The 19,572-nt window shown below is 48.4% G+C and overlaps 1 protein-coding gene across 2 annotated transcripts in view; it reads right to left on the bottom strand.

Annotated features, from left to right (window-relative positions):
• GRID1 (glutamate ionotropic receptor delta type subunit 1) overlaps positions 1 to 19,572 on the bottom strand; it is a 679,283-nt gene that overhangs the window by 195,664 nt on the left and 464,047 nt on the right. For both annotated transcript variants that reach the window (XM_081250205.1, XM_081250206.1), the window contains exons 7-8: positions 11,331 to 11,492; positions 9,686 to 9,805 (exon numbers count right to left, since the gene is read on the bottom strand). In XM_081250205.1, the coding sequence (XP_081106331.1) occupies positions 9,686 to 9,805; positions 11,331 to 11,492 (282 nt within the window). The remainder of the gene's footprint in view (positions 1 to 9,685; positions 9,806 to 11,330; positions 11,493 to 19,572) is intronic.

The following is a 19,572-nucleotide window of genomic DNA, read 5'->3' as shown; positions in this document are numbered from 1 at the left end:
TGAGATTAAGAACAAGATAAGGATACCCACTATCATTACATCTATTCAACCTAAATTAATGACCCTAAGTAGTGCAATAAATAAAGAGAAAGGAATAAAGGGCATAAAAATTTAAGGAGAAAAAGAACTCTCATTTTTCATAGATGATATGATTGTATGTATAGAAAATCTTAAAGAATCTTCAGGCAAACTATTAGAATAAATCAATAACTAGAGTTCACTAGAAACAAGTTTCATATACAAACCAACTATATTTCTATATACACACAATGAACAAGTAGAAAAATAAATTTAATATATACTATATATATTATCATAAATGTCAATATCTGGGGGCAAAAATCAAACAAAGGTTATTCATAATCTCTACAGTGAAAGCTACAAAGATCTCTTGAGAGAAATTAAAGACCTAAGTAAATTCAGGGGATACTATGTTCATGAGTTGGATTACTGAATATGAATATTAGTAAGATGTTAATTCTCCCTAAACTGATCTAGAGTCCATGCAATTTCAGTCGAAATCCTAAATTTATAAGAAAATGCAAAGGGCCAAAAATAGCTAAGTCTATCTTTTCTGCCCATTCCTTCCTACAAACCACAATAAAGGCTCTTGTTCACATTTTACCCTGCTGCTTCTGCCTCCTGACTGAGCCTGGTGCGTCCCCATGTGGCCCTGTATGGTGTGGTGTGCCCCCTTCTCTTAGGAATTGTAACAAACTATCTTTTCAATAGCAGGGATCTCCTGACCTGTTGGCCTCACCATACCTGAATAATAAAACCTATATTTTAAAACAATAAAATGAATGAACTAAAACTATATACGATGATGATAATAGTGAATCTCACAAACATGATGTTAAGCAAAAGAAGGCTGTTACAAAAGAGGTCAGAATAAGTGCGTTAGATGTCAGTAGTGTTTCCGCTCATGAGTGTAATGACCAGAAGGGGGCATGAGGGGGCCCTCTGGGGACACTGGTGATGTTCTGTTTCTTGTAGGTGTTGATTGCATGGGTGTGTTCAGAAAATTCACTGTAATTTACTCATGATTTAGGCACTTTTCTATATGAGTGTTACACTTCAGTTTACATTAGAAAAACCACTAGGATTCAGCCACAACTATATTCAGAATAAAATAAGAACATTCCAAAACTTGAAAGAATAAAAATAAATTATCTAACACTTCATATCATAAGTTTAAAAATTAACGATGAAATGAATACTAGCAGCAGGGAGACAAAGGAAAAACCAACAAATTAATTAGAGTAACATAAAATGCAACAAAATTGATTAAATAAATCAGAACTAGTTCTTTGAAGAAATCAATTTAAAAAACTTCGGTCAAGTCTAATCAAGAAATAAAGGAAGACAACACAAAAACACAATAGTATCAATGAAGAGAAAGATATTTCAACAGGTAGATATTTTAAAATTATTTGCAAATACTATATCGAGCTTTAATGAAACATTTGAAAATGCCAGTGTTTTCTAAGATTTTGTGTACAGCAGGTTACTAAAAATGACTCGAGGAAATGTAGGAACCAGAAAAGAAATTTTTCAAGATATTGAAGTAATAGCTCCAAGACCAACATCTAGCCCAGGTAAGTTTACAGTTGAATTTTTTTCCAGCTTTCAAGAGCTCTGTACGTACAAGGGCAAAAGGATGAGCAATTCCTCATCCACATCATGAAGGGAGTAAAACCGTAATACACGTTGAACACAAGCATCTGAGAGAGAAACTATTGGTCACGGTCACATATGCACCTAGGTGGAAAACTTCAACTGCAATAACAAAAAAGCAAAACAACCATTATATAAAAACAGAAAGCCAGGGCCAACTCCTGGGAAAGTTCTCCCCACCTATAAAAAGGAAACACAGAAAATAATACCCTCTTCTTCCCTGTGCTGCTGTCCTTCCGGGTATGGCACTTGGAACTGCCACAGCCATCCTAAAACTATGAGAGCTCAGACTCCGCCCTGTGGAGAGCCAAGAAGAAAGATGAAAACGACCAGAGCCTTTGATCTGGGCACTGATTGTCTGAAGTGGCCAACCCTGGAGCCACCCTAGCTCCAGGCCTCTTTTCATGTGAGATAATAAGTCTTCCTTATTTCTTAAGCCACTCAAAGTGAGCATTGTTACTTGCAGACAAGTCCATTCTAATAATATAAAAAAAGATGAATTACATTTAAGCAGAGGAAGAAAAGAGAGAAAAGAGTCTTAGAATTTTTAAAAAATCACTGAGGAAATACATAAAATTTAGTAGAACATATGATAAATATGACATTCAAGTCCATGGGGGAAAGGAAGGATTACTGGATAAATGACAGAAGGAGCCAGTGCTGAAAAATGTAGAAGATAGGCCATAACCTCACAATTTACCCCAAATCTAATCCCAAGTAGATGGCAGATTTCATTGAAATAAAATCAAACCATAAAAATACTAGAAGAAAGTATGGATGAAGAGTATCTACTCTGCAAACTGGGTATGGCTTTCCAAAAAAATATAAACACACACATTTTTAAATGTCTCTATGTGAAAATATTTTCTTAATTCAAAAGCAAAGGATAGGGACTTCCTTGGTGGCGCAGTGGTTAAGAATCCGCCTGCCAATGCAGGGGACACGGGTTCGAGCCCTGGTCCGGGAAGATCCCACATGCCACGGAGCAACAAAGCCTGTGCACCACAACTACTAAGTCTACGCTGTAGAGCCCACGAGCCACAACTACTGAGGCCCGCACACCTAGAGCCTGTGCTCTGCTACAAGAGAAGCCACTGCAATGAGAAGTCCGCGCACCGCAACAAAGAGTTGGGCACCCTCGCTCGCTGCAACTAGAGAAAGCCCGTGTGCAGCAACAAAGACCCAATGCAGCCATAAATAAATAAATAAATAAGCAAGCAAGCAAAGGATATATGGGAACAACATATTTGACACAAATAACTATCAATTCCCTTCTGAAAGACAGGTTCTATGAGTTGACAAGAAAAATTTCATTCCTGATATAAAAAAGCAAAGGACCTGAGGTATAATTTACAAAATGTGAAATATATATGACCAATGATCACATTTTTAAATGTACAATCTCCTAAAAATGCAAATTTAGTAGCATTTTTTCATACTGTTACCAAATTAGCAAAAATGTTTAATATATCACTCAATTTTTGAGTATAGGATATAACAGAGACTTCCATATATTACTGATGGATGTATAAATTATTAAATCTTTCTATAATCAATTTGAAAATATGTACGTATCAAGTACATCAAGAACCTAAAATTATTTTCTGTGGCTTGGTAATTCCACTTACTAAAAAAAGTTAAAGAAATATACATGTAATAAAAGTACATGTATTTTGGTTATCTGTCACAATACTATTCTATAATAATACAGTGAAAATGCCTAAAGATACATCATATGGAAAGATAAAATTAACTATGGCTCCCTATAAGTTGAGTAATGTGTTTCCATTAAAAATAGTTGTAAAGAATAGTTAAAGAAGTGAGAAAATACTCCCAAGACAGAATTAAGTGGAGAAGTCAGGATGTAAAATTTATGTACAATAAATAGCAATTTGATAAGCATACATATTACTATCTCTGTGTGCAGGGTGATGGGAAAAAGAAAAAAATAACAATAAGTAAAATGCACCAGAAATGCTAACAGTATCTATTTCTTGGTTCAAAGATTATAGCTGACTTTTATATTCTTCTTTTCATTTATCTGTAGTTTCTAAACATTCTACCCTAAATGAGCATGTATCAATGCTATCTTCAAAACGAAGAGATGTCACTTAAAATGAAATATTTAATCGTATCTTTTCCTTATCCCTTTACTCAGATGAAGCAGCAGTGTTTGTTTTGGGTCTCAGCTCTATCCAAAGTGGTTCCGCACAAGGGTTTGGAAGGGTTGACATTTTACTTGGGAAATACGCTGCAGGAATGCTAATCCACGAAGAGACTGAAGTTTATTTCTCTTCTGTGACTCCCTGTGCATGGCTGGATTCTCTATCAGAGCAGCTAAATAGAGACACTGCACAATTCTCAGGCTGCCTCCTCCCAGCCCCACCACTGCTCACTGCCCACCGCCCCTTCCCCATTACTGAACCCACTGCGAGGCTCCTGGCACTGCGGTGGGAGCCACCAGGTAAAGGATCCCACCTGGGCTCTAAGAGGCAGCTCCTGCTTCATTACCAGAGCTCTCTTGTCCGCTGGCTGATACCCTTTCCTCCTGGCCTCACTAATTAGAGCTCCTGGACCCTGAGACTGTGGGACAATTTGTAACACAGTGCAGCAGACCTGGGTAAGAATGTTAATGATGTACTTCCAAGCCCGGGGAGGGCTGGGGTCCTACAGCATGACAATCACTCCATGATGAGCAATTATTACTCTGTGAATTATTTTCACAGCAGCCACAAGGCCCTGCCGGGGCCATGACATCAAGAGAGGCATTTGATTCCTGTCCAAAGCCAGCTTTTATGAAGAATCAAAATTGACAGAGAAGACAGAAGAAACATCCTAAACTAGTAAAGGAGAAGGAAGGCCTCCCATCTCCCTGGGTAACTGCTGGAACAGGGAGGCTGAGCCACGGGCACTGGTGGAACTTCACGTTAGCAGGCTCTAGAGCAATGGGAAGGGACTATGGGGCCCTAACGCTGGCCGGGGGAGTGAGGTGGGCGGCAGCGGAAAACAGGCTGAGAGGAGTGAGGGAGTCACAGAACTGCATCATCCTAAATTCAGAAACGATGTTCCAGGCCCTTTGCCACACATCCCCCTACTCCCACCCCAGGAAACCTGGCTTCCAGCCCCAGCGCAGCCACCTGCTTATTGGTACCACCTAACTGAGTCTCTCCAGGCTCTGGGCCTCAGTTTCCCAACTGGAGCTGCACAGAACTCCATGGAGAGGCTGGGGACCAGGGAGACCGTTCGGGTGAAGCTCGAGACCCCCTGCCCCAATTCCCCACCATCGTAACCACGGCAAGTCCACTTCCATGACGGTTTAATATATTTGGGTTACAGTAAGGTACTGCTGCAACAGATTTTCTAGGACTAGAGAAAAGTTGGAAAACCACTGGGCTAAATCCTTTCTTAGTCTCTTGGTCCTAACTCAATTCTACTCTATGGAAAGGAGCATAGAATAGTCCCTTTCTCTCTCTCATCACACCAGGGTGTCCTTTGTCCTGGAATGTCAACGCATAAAGCAGCTTCACAGGCTTTCCAGATGCTTCCCGCCCACTTCCCCACCCTTCTGCCCAAGGAGACAGGCTAACCTCCACTGAGCTAGTGAATTAGGTGGATGGTGCCCATGGGAAACGAGGTTCAAAGGGCCTTCAGGCATCTGACAATTTTGCCAGAGTTTCACTGTACCAGGGAACCTCGTTAGTGGAAAGGAATGATTCCCCCACAATGGAATCTTTAGGACAGAGAAGGGCAGACATCCTCAGCAATCATGTCGTGGAAGAATGTTTCTGCTGGGCTGTGGCTCACGTTACATTCCAGGCAAGTCATGCTTGTGGAGAAGACGATAACCATGTTTTCCTTCTTCCATCCATCATATCAAAACAGTCCTGAAAACAAAGTCTCATCAGAGGTGAAGCCCCCAGCTCCCTCTCAGCTCTTGGTCTTCATAAGGAGTGGAATCTGCCCCCAGGCATGGAAGGGGGGATGGGCACTGCCCACCATGCAGAGCCCTGTTCCTGTCTCTCGCCTCAGGCTTTGGCACACGGGTGTGGAGAGGAGCTGCCTATCCAGGGCACCTGCAGGCAGAAAGCCATGCTCTAAGCCTCGCTGTGCCTCTCTGCTCTTGTGGGATCTGGGGTAGATACTCAGAGAAGGTGTATAGCTCCAGCCGCCTGAAGCTGATGGCCCAGGACACACGGGAGAGCGCTCACTGCCAAGTGCTGCGTGAGGGTCATTACTCTGGCTGACCACGAGGTTCCTATTGTTTGCACCTTCCATCTGAGAACGTGAAAATTCAAAAAAAGGAAGTGGCTGCAAAAGCTCAGGAGAGCAGAGCCAGGAGCATCACAAAGGCCCCCAAGTCAGGGAGACAACGTACTGGGATGCATCTTTGTCCACAGTAGGTGCTCAGTGGTCCCTCCTTGGCTCCCTCTTGTCCTGTGCTTTAAACAACTTTCCCTGCCCCCACCTTTGGAAACTTTCCTACAGGTGGTCTCCACCAATCCCATCCCAGCTCATGTCATGAGCTGAGGACATCTGCAAGGACGAACCCATGGGATCCTCCTTTGGAGACTTCCATCTGAACAAAGAGAAAGCCAAAGAGAAAAGTGTAGGGCTCCAATAGGAACAAGCACGGGTCCCCAGGACAAATATTAAGCCAAGTCCTGTGGGAGCTGGACAAGACTTTCCAGCAAAGCCTGCCTCTGGCGGGGTTGCTTGGTAGTCACCCATGCCAGACAGCTCCAAGCGGAACACAAAGATGATTAATATTTTGCCTGGCGTTACACAGCAAGAGGGTGACATAGACCTTTGATTTTGCCATCCCACACTCCCTCAACAAGAAGGCGCTTCCTGGATGAGATAATTTAATAAGTATTTGTCCAGCACCCTGCAGTGCAAGGCGATCACCCACTCCTTCCATCCTCTGGAGGGGCTGAGTAATCTACAGCCTCTTGATACCACTTAATCTAAAATGTCTGGGTGACTCACCCTCCCCGAGAGTTCCCTCCAGGGTGTTCACTTTAAGAAAACATCCATTTGCTCCTTAATTTAAACAATTCCTCTAGATTTAAATCTTAAAGAAACTACTTGGTTTTTGTTTTTGTGTCCGTGTTTATTTACTGTTGTTGTTTTTCAACATAGATAGACGATATATTCATATACTGATACCTATCACCTTTTCAGGGACCCCCTGACACGGCTCCACCATGAGAGCACCCTGCCGTCAGTCCAGTTGGCTCCTCTATCCACAGAGAGATGCAGATGAGGGGCCCTCCTCAGAGCTGCCCCTGCCTCCTAAGGATGACTGATCTTTGCACTGCCTTTTGTGTGTCTCTGAACCCTAACCCTACCATCACATCTGCTGCCCACCCTCAACTTTATTTTTAGGTTGCCCCAATTTCCCAGCCCTACCCCTCCCAGCCCCATCTTCCACTAAGAACCACAGCTCAGCTCTGCCTTTAAATGCTCTCCTAGACCCGTGCCACTCTGTCCCAGTGCGCTCTCCTTGCTTCATTCTGAACCCCCACAGGCTTTGCTTTAAGGCACCCTGGGCCTGAATAGCAAACATTTGCTATGGTAAATCCCATTCCCTGCTTTCCAGATAACGTCTCCTTAACAGAGATAAGCTGCCAGGCAGACAGATAACAACTGGGATATGCAGTTATTAAGGGCAAATTTTAAAATGACAAAAGATTACATTTAAAAATAAAGCCCACTTGAAAATCAGCTTCCCTTCCAACTCAATCACATTCAGACCTCCTGCTCAGCAGCTCCTTATACCGAGAGATTCAAGCTCCCATTGGCTTCAGGGTATTGGAGGAGCATTGCCATGGCAACACGGAAGGCCCAGACACCTGAAACGGGAAGTGGAGGACACAGCACCTCCCCTCTCTCAGGCACCTGGAGTGGCCAGCATGACCCCAGTCAGCTGCCTAAGATGAGGCAGGGAGCCCTACAGCCAACATTCCCACCCAATGGGGGGACCTTAGGGTTAGAGCTGAGCTAAAAGAAAGTGGGGGGGTGGGTAGCAAAGGAGCCAGCAGGCAGGGCCTGATTTTCTAGGACCTCAGAGGAAGACTTGGGGATGAAGGCAAGTACTGTGGCAAATATGAATGGTCACTGAGGCAGGCAGCTCCTTTCATACCAGATTGACTGAAAGGGCTCCCTGGTCCTGGTTTCCCCTGGCCAGGTGGGAGTCCCAACACAAGCCAGTTTCTACTGCAGCCATGAATGACCCAGACCAACGCTGACCACCCATCCCCAGGCTCCCACCCACCAAACCTCACAGCTTTGGGCATCCCTAACAGACATCACAGGTCATTTCTGACACCCTTGACATTGCAGGCCACACCCTGGCTTCCCAAGGTTTCACACCATAGTCATTAACCCCCTTTCTGATGCCACAAACTATCTTCCGAGCTCCCAAATGTCATCAAAGCTTGGGAGTCACCATTGCCTCACAACCAATTACTGAACTTCTTATTATTTGACCAACTCATGACTATACTTTCTGTCACAGAACGGGCTGAAAGTCCACCATCCCCACATCACAAATGGACCCCCCAGCCAACCCAGCCTCTCCCTAGCAAGCCAGGCCTCCTCCCCATGTTCTAACTGATGAGTGCTCCCCCCGTGCTTTCCAGCTCTCACACCCTCCACGACTTCACACATGCATCCTTCCATATGGTCCTCAAGAAGCACAGCCAGAGAATGCCTTCATCCAGATTCTCAGTACCCCAACATCATGTAACCCCTTCCTGCCCCTCTGCCGCCCCCAGCCAATGCTAGAGGCCAGGCTAGAGGGTTCTCTATTAGAGGTTTATCCCACCTGCTGAGAACTCACCATGCCCTTCATCTCCGGGGCACTATCAATTAGTAGAGATGTCTCCCCCTCAAATGTATAGAAGTGTGTGTGTGTGTGTGTGTGTGTGTGAGAGAGAGAGAGAGAGAGAGAGAGAGAGAGAGAGAGAGAGAGAGAGAGAGAGGAGAGGGAGAGAGAGAGAGAGAGAGAGAGACTGCAGGAGCCTCTGCCTGAGTCTATGCCAACCAGCTCATGCTTTAGTGCTTTCCTGATTAGACGGAGCCCTGGGACCCCTTTACATCATGGGTGCTCCCATCTCTGGCTCCAACAAGCATGTGGTCTTCCTGTGCAGGCCACTTGTGGGAGAGCATCCCTGGAGAGCCAGCAACTGCCCTTACCTGCACCCCCGCTATTGGCTCCACACTGGCTCGTAAGCACCGTATCTGAGGTCCCTTGCTGGATAACTGTTCCATCCCCTTGCTTGCCACACTGACCTCTTGGTCCTAACACCTTATTCGACTCTTGACTTCACAGGCCTCCCCTTCAATTTGGGGAGTTCCAACTCTGGGTAAAGGCCACCTCGCCAGACCTCAATTCTGAAAATGCCCCCCATGGGGTGAGGAAGGAAGAGACAAAGTATCACTGAAAAGAGTCCCCAGGCCTGCCACTTGCATCAGCACCAAATAAAAGCAAGTCAAAGCCCACCCTGAACTCTGCGGCTCACCTGTCTCTCACTTGTGTCTCCAGTGGGCGCCTGCACTGCCTGCTTCTCATGCTCCGCGGAGCTCATTTTCTGGCCACGGCTTTGCCTCACTCTTGGATCGGGGACACTCTCTGGCCGTAACCTCTGCCTCCTGCCTTAGTAACAGTCACACCTGTCCCCGACGTTGGGCTGATTTCACCGACTCCAGGAAAACACATTGCCCCTTCTGGCCTTGTCCAGGACCACAAGGCTGGTCCTCCAGGCCCAAGCAGCAGGACCCACTGGCACCAGACGCCCCTGCTGTACTCAGAGCTGAATTAGTGGCACTTTCTGTCCGAAACCCCTTGGAGCCTCCTCCCCACCATGTCCCACGAACACCAGCATCAACAGCAGCATCTGCAGAGAAAGACTGGAGAAGGGACTTTCGTGCCGGTTAACATCTGCTTGGAACACAGGCCCAACGCATGGCAGTAGGAAAAGCAGGAGGTGAGCGCCCCGAGGCTTACCTTCCGCATGTCTTTGCCAAAGGTCTCGCTGTAGGTCGTGCCCAGGATTTCAAACTGCACGTAGGGGTTCGAGCTGTCTTCCCGAAACTCCATCACCCCTGTGAGACCAGTGATGTGGCCCTGCGAGAGAGAAGGAAAAACCATGAGAGGGTAGGGCAAACGTGGACGGGTAGGGGATGGAACCCCAAAGGCAAGGAAGAAAAAGGGAGTGGTCGCCAACGTCTGGGAAACAATGGATGCACTGTAATAAGGCAAGAGGTGCCGGCAGTCCTGGGGCCTCGGAGCAGGACCAACACGTCCTAGGCCCTTGGTCCCCAGGGAAGTTCCTAGGCTTGTCCCCATCATTCATACCGTTGATGTGATTAGAGCATCTGCTTTATGCCACACACCGTGCCAGCCCTGAGATTGGAGAGGGGCAGCTTTTGTCCCCACCCTCCTGGAGCTTACAGTCTTTCACTGCAGCCTGCTCTAGGGGCTCACCTTAGCCTGAGCCAAGAGGGAAGGCCAAGGTCAGCGAGAGCCATCTCACACAGGTGGCGGGAAGTGGCAGGGCAGCGGGCGTGAGCACTGGGGGCTAAAACCCAGCTCAAGTCTGGCTTTGCCACCTCGGGCAAGTCATCTCCCATCTCCCAGCTTCGGCCTGGAGCTCATTAGACCACATCACAGAGCCTGCAAGGGCCGAAGGAGAAAATGTGTACAAAGCGTGGTGTCTGGCACACACTGGATGTAGGGGCGTGCCAGCCCTGCGCCTCTCTCTGGTCGCTCTGTGGCCTCTGGAGTAGCAGGTGGCAGAGGGGCTGAGCGAGCCTGTGCTGAGCCCTTCTCTTTCTTCAAGCCTGGGGTGGGGGGTCACATCCAGCTTTGATCTCCCACAGACTGTAAGTGGGGAGAGTCCCAGAGAATGAGCTGGCCCCAAAGAGGCCCCCGCTCGGGCTTGGGCGGCAGCAGATTCAAACCAACATCAGACTCCATTCACTGCTATGGAAACCATGCAGAATTTACTGTGACTAAGACTCCTGACACCATAGATTTCCCTAAATGTCTTTTCGAAGCCTCTTAAAGCCAATTCACTCTAACACGTCTTCTGTGGATTACCCAGTTCACTTCAGATCCAGTCTTTTGATGGATTTACTGTCACACGTGAGCATACAGGACACATGATGTCCTACGTGCTAAGGTGTGACACGAAATCCACCAAGTCACAGGTACACCGATGTATGCACGGGGATGCACACACACATGCACACACACACACAAGGTGAGGTCCTGCTGAGTAGCACGTGCACTGCCAACTGAGACGAACTCTCCTGGGGACAGTGGCAGCCTGCAGAGTGGGGTATCTGGCAGGCATGAGCAAGCTGGTTGCCTCCATTTTTTTACTTACTTGTGATCTTGGGCAAGTTACATAACCTCTCCGATACTAATCTCCTTATATAAAATGAAGATAATAATAACACGTATCCATGAACCCCAGCTCACCAGCCCTCAGATGCCGGGACAGGAAGAGTGGCAAGGGGAGAGGCCTGGGAGGGGCCTGGCTAGGTGACCACAGAAAGAGCTCAGCCTCCTGGGGCGGGAAGAGAGTGGGGGTGTGAGAAGGGGCTTGTCTTTGGCCTTGGCCTGGAGGGGTGCCCCTTGCACACACCTTTTTGATTGTGTCCAGCATGGACCTCCCTCCATTCCATGGCTTGGTGGACTTGCGGATGCAGTTGAGGCTTGCCATGCTGTGCCACTTCCGATCCTCCAGCTTCCTGTGGAAGGCGTTGGCCAACATCAGGACACTGTCGTATAGGTAGAGGTTAGAGATCTGCAAAGACAAAGATGGTGAAACCCTTTCCATTGGTGCATTTCCAGGGACAGGGAGAAACCAGCAGAGGACTAGAGTGACCCACGATGCTAACACTGAGAGGTGGGGCCCAATACCTAGGCCATGATCTTTCGACTTCCAGTTGGTCATCCAAGCACCCAGCCAGGTGCTGGAGTCCTGAGTAGAATTAGACCTGGCCCTGCTTCAGGAACTAGAGTGGGAGGTGGATCTGTACATCAACAGAACCAGTGCGATCAGAGCCATGACTGAGGCTTGGACACAGCTCTATGTAAGACTGTGGAGGGGGCATCACACTCAGGTAACAAAGGATGGAGGGAAGGATGGGCATAAAGCTCAGGCTAGAAGGGTTAGGATAAAGGGTGGGCAGCATTGTAGGCAGGGCACCACATCTGAAGAGGCACGGAGGTGCAGAGAAGCTGGGCCAGGTGGAGCAGGTTCCACCAGCATTTTCGGCAAAGGACGAGATAGTAAAGATTTTAGACTTTGTGGGCCTTATCGGTCTCTTTTGCAACTGCTCAACCATGCTGTTCTAGCAGGAAAGCTGTTCCAAATGGTACAGACACAGAGGATATGCCAAGAAAAGTTTATTTAGAAAATAGACAGTGGGCCACAGCTGACTGACCCCTGGGTTAGAGGGACTGAAAACAGTTCAAGTTGTCTGCATCAAGGGGACAGTATGGAGGCAGGGACCATGACCTTGTGGGCCATGCTAAAGAGGAACAACATAGGTGGCTTTAGGATCTGTGCCTGAAATCAGATCTGTGCCTTAGAAAGACCACTCTGGTCCCTGGACAGGCCTAGGGCAGATGGTGGCCTGAGGGACACCGGCAGCTCGTGTGAGATTCTGGAGGCCACGGAGCCTGCACTACGGTGATGTCACTGCTGGCTAGGGGACGCATTTGGAATATGCACCCATGAGCCTCTGAGAATTACTCCTTTGCTTAGCTGTCCACAGTAGAGCTGGATCTTAGAGGAGACACAGTCCCTCTCAGAACTCTCGAGAGCACGGTAGTAAGGGAAAGTTTGTAGTAACAGTGAGAAGAGCAGCACCACAGCCGTGAGATGCAGGGGTGGGACAGGTCTGGGCCACCCTCATGACCATGATTAAGACCCGGATGGGCATGAGCCTGGACTCCAGTGGTCACAAGAGCCCTTGGTGGGGAGGAGGGCAGCCCTGCTTCCTGAGGTTACCACCACCGCACCCCACCCTGCTCCTCCAAAGAGTTGTCACGGAGCATGAAGTGGCGGGGGGAAGTAACACCCATCCTCGGTCAGGTCTGTGACCCCTCACGGGTAACTGTTGCACAAACAACCGTTAGCCAAAGTGGGTCAAGGGGGTGATTCTCTGCACACCTCAGCAGCGAGGTGTCTGCTAAAAATATTTCAGAAAAACAAAATCGCCGGATATACATAGGAGAATATGTTGGCCTCACAGGACTCCTGGGAAGATCAAGTAGGATCCTTGGGCTGTGGGAAGAATTCCAGCCACCTCCCACTGCTCCCCAGTACACCCCTCACACTCTCAACACCTCCATATCTTGTTCTCGGCCTGCAATTCACTTCCTCACAAGACTTAGATGGGATACCCCCAAAGCAGACGCCCAGACAGGAACTTGGGTGTTAGTAACGGTCCTCTGCAACTGAAATCAGAGGTGGCCCAAAGGAGCTGGTCCAGGGAATCGCACACATCTGCTCCATTGTGCCCTTTCCCCAACTCATGCTAACCTCCGGGGGTCATCTCTGCCGTGACATGTCTGAGCAGAGCTGACCTCTTCCTCCATGGATGTCCCTGTGCCTGACCATTCCTGCACAGCCCTGTCCTATCCACCCTCAACTGGTGTCCTTGCAGTGGGCACAGGGATGCATGTCACTAAGGCCTGCATGTCTGACGCCTCCCCATTTGGTAGGTGGAAGATGGAAAGGAGCACGCCTGGCGTGACCGACCACTGCTGATTTAAACAAGGTCCTCAGGCCACAGGGAAGCAGGCATGTCAGTGCCTAGTGACCTTTTTCAGGGTCCTGCACTACACAGGCGCTTACCTGACAGCAGAGAGAAATCACTCCCACCACCGGGAATTCACCCCGTCCTGCAGGGAACAGACAGGACAGAACACTGTCTCCCACTCCTTGAACCCTGGGGGATCATTGCCTTGATGAGGAAGACAAACCCACTCCCTGCTCTTGTCAGCCCCCAGCTCTCAGGAGCCTCTACCACTGCAAAATTATTTCTGACATGTGTACCTCCCCTCTGAAATACAAACCGATAATGGAGGTGTTCTAAGAGCATGTAAGCCACTTAGAGTTGGCTTGGTCTTATTTTTTATTTTATTTCTTCCAAAAGGATAACTCAGAGCTGAGAGTCCTTGATGATGTGAAGATTTCTCTTCTCAAGATGTTTGTGGATCTCCCGGCCAACCACTCACAGCCAATGCTACTCAACCAGCTGGGACCCTTTGACCCACATCCCCGCCTATACGTGCATTCACACACACACGGGGCAACACCTCCCCTGCAGTGGCCCAGACTAGCGCCCAGTGGAATTTCCTTTTTTCCCTCCAGCACTTCTAGTCACAATAAATTAAAGTACTTAATGACATAGGTCATTCATATGATACAAATGTATGAATGCAGAAAGGCCTGTCATGAAGAGGAAAAAACAGGATGTGACTCAGAAAGGCCAAAGGAAGAACAGGTTTGAGCAATGCTCTCTTCCAGGTCTATATATTTTCACTATCTCTAGAACTCAGCACCAACCAAGACACACGGTTGGTGCTTAATGCATGTTTGATGGATGCATGCATGCTGGATGGGTGGATGAGTCTGGATGGATGGGTATGTGGGGGTGAGTGGGGAAGATGGGTGGATGGGTGGATGGATGGATGGATGGATCTCTGCTAAGAATGTACACATTGATCTTGGTTCACAAAAAGAGAAAACATACAAAATAGCAAGAAAAAGAGATTTTCTGCTTCCAACTCTGACTTGAGAGGGTACCTCCTTTGTTTAAACAGAAATCTGGTTCTCGTTTATAGCTTGCTCAGAATGTCTGCTTGAGCCTTCTTGAGTCAACTTGGAGTTGTTTCCATCTCTCCACTCACTCCTGCCCCTTCTCTTGTACGGTGCTGTCTCAATACCTCTCCCTGCCTTGGCAGAAGCTAACACTCCAGTACCGATCTGTGGCTCCACCAACCTCAGCATCCTCACTTAGGTGACTTGCCAGGTGCACTGGTGGGTACACGAAGGGAGGGATGCTACCCTCACAGTCTGGTTGTCCAGAGAAGGGACTTCTAGGGGAAAAGATCAAGAACATATAGTAAAAAGGCAGCCTCCGCTTGGGGCTTCCTCCAGGTCCTGACAAACATAAGACAAGCCTTTCCTCACGGTGGGTGGGTGAAGACCAGTGTCCCAGTGTCCCGGCTTGGTCAAGCCAGGTCCCTGAGCCAAGAGAAGTGTAGAAGGACAGAGGCTCTCAGCTGCATGGACCCTCACTCACTGCTGGTCTCAAGGGGCAGACAGCCCGAGCTGGAGCTACAGGTCACAGGGTCAGAGAAGGGGCCCTGGCCTGAAAGAGTCCTTGCCTCTCTCCCTCACATCTCAGCTGAGGTCCAGCACAGAGTTCGCCAGCAAAAGACAGACACGCAGGGCAGACACTGCCACCTCATCCCTCTGCTGGCCTAGGGACACTGCAGCACTAAAGTGACAAAAGACTGTACAAAAGCATTTCAGGTAAGAGCAGACTTGAGAAGCTAAAGAGAGGCCAAGTGTCGAGGCCAAGGGCATGGCAGAGGAAAGACCCAGATGCCCAGCAGAAGATCTGGGACCAGGTCAGAGATGCCAGATGGAGTAAAGTCAGAGGAAGACAAGAGCCAGAGCTGGGAGAGGCTTTCCTGGGAGCCTGTGGCCCCCATTCTAAGCGGGTACACAGCTGCAAGGGGCCCAGCTGGTTCAGTTAGCCACCCCAGAGATGCATGCTAGGGTCCCCTTTTGCTGTCTTACGCTACCATGTGGGGAGCTTAGCTGGGGCCCTGGGAGGATGAGCAAGAGCTTCGGATTCATCACAACCTGGGCCAGCTCCACTCACTGCTGAATCCCCAGAGCGGACAGCTGCACGTGGATATGGCACATGCTTGATAAATGCTCACTGTAAGGGTGAACTCCACCTCCTCTTGAACTTACTTGCGAGGTGATGCTGAACAAGTCATTGAAAGCTCTAGCCTTATCTTGTTTTTTTTTTTTTTTTTTTTTTTTTTGCGGTATGTGGGCCCCTCATTGTTGTGGCCTCTCCCGTTGCGAAGCACAGACTCCGGACGCGCAGGCTCAGCAGCCATGGCTCACGGGCCCAGCCGCTCCGTGGCATGTGGGATCTTCCCAGACCGGGGCACGAACCCGTGTCCCCTGCATCGGCAGGCGGACTCTCAACCACTGCACCACCAGGGAAGCCAACTAGCCTTATCTTGATGACAATAAAATACAGTGTGATCAGTGAGTGGCCCTGGAGAGGTGCAGTGGGGCAGCCCTGATTTACCCGCCCTGTGACATGCAGATGGTGATAACCCTGGGTGCCTAGTACCATCCTGAGCTCTTTGCAGGCATTTCTGTTTTGGGGGGTAACAGGGACAGAAAGGAATGGAAGGGGAAATGAAGGACCCAAGCAGGCTCCTGACTTCAGTGTGGATGAGCTGAGAGCTTGTCCAGGGGTATCGCTGGCGGCTGGGGCCCAGTGTGGGTCTTGCACACAGAAGTGTGGGGACTATCGTGAAAAGCAGTTTCTATCTTCCACCACCACTCACCCTCTCCTCCAACGCCCCTTGGTCCGAAAGCTTTTCAAGGGCAAGCAGGAGTCATATCTGGCTCCTGTAGCTTCTGGGTCAAAAGACTGAGCAAGGATCAGCCCTGAGTCTCACATCGCAGCGCTGCCTGAAATCTGCTCACCTGGGTGCATGTCCCTGGCTTCCTCCTAGCCCGGCAGCAAGGTCACGACTGCCACAGCCCCCTGGGCCTGATCCGGGCCTTTCAGGTCTGCATGTTCTGAAGTGTTGCAGAGCTGCCCTTTGAGGAAAAGGCCACTTCTCTGCTCCCGGGGTGTTCTATAAAAGCTGCCAATACAGGAAGGCCCAGAGTGAGGGCCTCTACAATACCCTGACCCAGGTTCCTGAAAGGGAAGTGGCTTGGCCCACTTCAAAGGCCTGACATTTGCACTGCAGGGCTGGCTCAGCCACGGGAGCCTGGGGCACAGCCAGTCCTGCAGCAAGACCACCCAGGTGTACAGGGGAGAGGAGAAGGCAGGCAGGATGTGACTAGGGGCAGCTGCAGCCCAGTACCTGTGGGAGGTGCCATGCCCTGCACACTGTCACCGGCTGCCCGTCCCCTGCCCAGGCTTAGGGGTTTCACCCCTAGGGAAGCTTCCTAAATCCCCTCTACATGGTCACTTCTCATGGCCACCCCCTAGCTCAGGTGCCCTCATTTCTCCCTGGGGAGATGGTCACCCATGGTTACCTCGTCTCCCAGCCCAGGCCCTCCAATCCCACCCTTCACCGAGTTGTCCTGCTCAGATGCACATCCTGCCCTGTCACATCTCCAAGGGCTGCACCCCAAGCCTCGGCGCCCTGCAGCTGCCCCCCTTGATGATTGATTTCCAAACACTTCTTGCCTCTCACCCCTTGCTTCAGACACTGAATTCAGCCCCTGCTCTCCTTGGCTTCTTGGCCTTTGCATATGCCATTCTTCGTAACTGGAACGCGCTACTAAATGGAGATTAAAATTCTCAAGTTATCTGGATTTTGTGAGAATTCGGAGAGACAACATTTGTGAAATGTCTAACATAAGAACTGGCCCGTAATAAGTGCTTAAGGGATGTTTGTGGAATTAATGGATGTTGAATGAATAGTTTTAAATATGCTCTTAGGAAAAAACACCGATGTAAACAGATGTCAAAGTGTTTGGAAAGAGGATGCCTCTTACAATAGGAGTGATGGAGGACAGAAGCCACCCTGGAAAAGGGAACAGGACCTCCACATGGGTATATTCCATGTGGAACTGTCTATCTGTAGTCAGAATCTGGGTTACGTGCTCCCATGAGATGGGGGCATCCTGGCAAGGCTTGCATTTCCAAAGTCAATACCTACATAAGAGGCAGGTCATCGGGAGTTGAGGAAGATGGTGGAAGAGTAAGACGCGGAGATCACCTTCCTCCGCCCAGATACATCAGAAATACATCTACACGTGGAACTGCTCCTATAGAACACCTACTGAATGCTGGCAGAAGACCTCAGACCTCCCAAAAGGCAAGAAACTCCCCATGTACCTGGGCAGGGCAAAAGAAAAAAGAATAAACAGAGACAAAAAATAGGGACGGAACCTGCACCAGTGGGAGCGAGCTGTGAAGGAGGAAAGGTTTCCACACACTAGGAAGCCCCTTCGCAGGCAGAGACTGTGGGTGGCGGAGCGGGGAAGCTTCGGAGCCGATGAGGAGAGCACAGCAACAGGGGTGTGGAGGGCAAAGCGGAGAGATTCCCGCACAGAGGACCGGTGCCCTCAGGCACACACCAGCCCGAGAGGCTTGTCTGCTCGGCCGCCGGGACGGGCGGGGCTGGGAGCTGAGGCTCGGGTATCGGTCGGATCGGAAATAATAAAGATCAGATCAGAAGTAAATGAAAAAGAAATGAAGGAAACGATAGCAAAGATCAATAAAACTAAAAGCTGGTTCTTTGAGAAGATAAACAAAGTTGATAAACCATAAGCAAGACTCATCAAGAAAAAAAGGGAGAAGACTCATATCAATAGAATTAGAAATGAAAAAGGAGAAGTAACAACTGACACTGCAGAAATACAAAGGATCATGAGAGATTACTACAATCAACTCTATGCCAACGAAATGGACAACCTGGAAGAAATGGACAAATTCTTAGAAATGCACAACTTGCCAAGACTGAACCAGGAAGAAATAGAAAATATGAACAGGCCAATCACAAGCACTGAAATTGAAACTGTGATTTAAAATCTTCCAACAGGGCTTCTGAGCTGGAGCAGTGGTTGAGAGTCCACCTGCCAATGCAGGGGACACTGGTTCATGCCCCGGTCTGGGAAGATCCCACATGCCGCGGAGCGGCTAGGCCCGTGAGCCATGGCCGCTGAGCCTGCGCATCTGGAGCCTGTGCTCTGCAACGGGAGAGGCCACAACAGTGAGAGGCCCACGTACCGCAAAAAAAAAAAAAAAAAAAAAAAAAACTTCCAACAAAAAAAAGCCCAGGACCAGATGGCTTCACAGGCGAATTCTATCAAACATTTACAGAAGAGCTAACACCTATCCTTCTCAAACTCTTCCAAAATATAGCACAGGGAGGAGCACTCCCAAACTCATTCTACGAGGCCACCATCACCCTGATACCAAAACCAGAAGAGGATGTCACAAAGAAAGAAAACTACAGGCCAATATCACTGATGAACATAGATGCAAAAATCCTCAACAAAATACTAGCAAACAGAATCCAACAGCACATTAAAAGGATCATACACCATGATCAAGTGGGGTTTATTCCAGGAATGCAAGGATTCTTCAATATATGCAAATCAATCAACGTGATACATCATATTAACAAATTGAAGGGGAAAAACCATATGATCTCAATAGACGCAGAGAAAGCATTTGACAAAATTCAACACCCATTTATGATAAATGCTCTGCAGAAAGTAGGCATAGAGGGAACTTTCCTCAACATAATAAAGGCCATATATGACAAACCCACAGCCAACATCATCCTCAATGATGAAAAACTGAAACCATTTCCACTAAGATCAGGAAAAAGACAAGGTTGCCCACTCTCACCACTATTACTCAACCTAGTTTTGGAAGTTTTAGCCACAGCAATCAGAGAAGAAAAAGAAATAAAAGGAATCCAAATCGGAAAAGAAGAAGTAAAGCTGTCACTGTTTGCAAATGACATGATACTCTACATAGAGAATCCTAAAGATGCTACCAGAAAACTACTAGAGCTAATCAATGAATGTGGTAAAGTAGCAGGATACAAAATTAATGCACAGAAATCTCTGGCATTCCTAT

The sequence above is a fragment of the Mesoplodon bidens genome, assembly GCF_964165515.1.
Source record: "Mesoplodon bidens genome assembly, chromosome: 1".
Lineage (NCBI taxonomy): Eukaryota > Metazoa > Chordata > Mammalia > Artiodactyla > Ziphiidae > Mesoplodon > Mesoplodon bidens.
The sequence above is the reverse complement of the archived record's forward strand: the minus strand, read 5'-3'. Positions and strand labels throughout refer to the sequence as shown.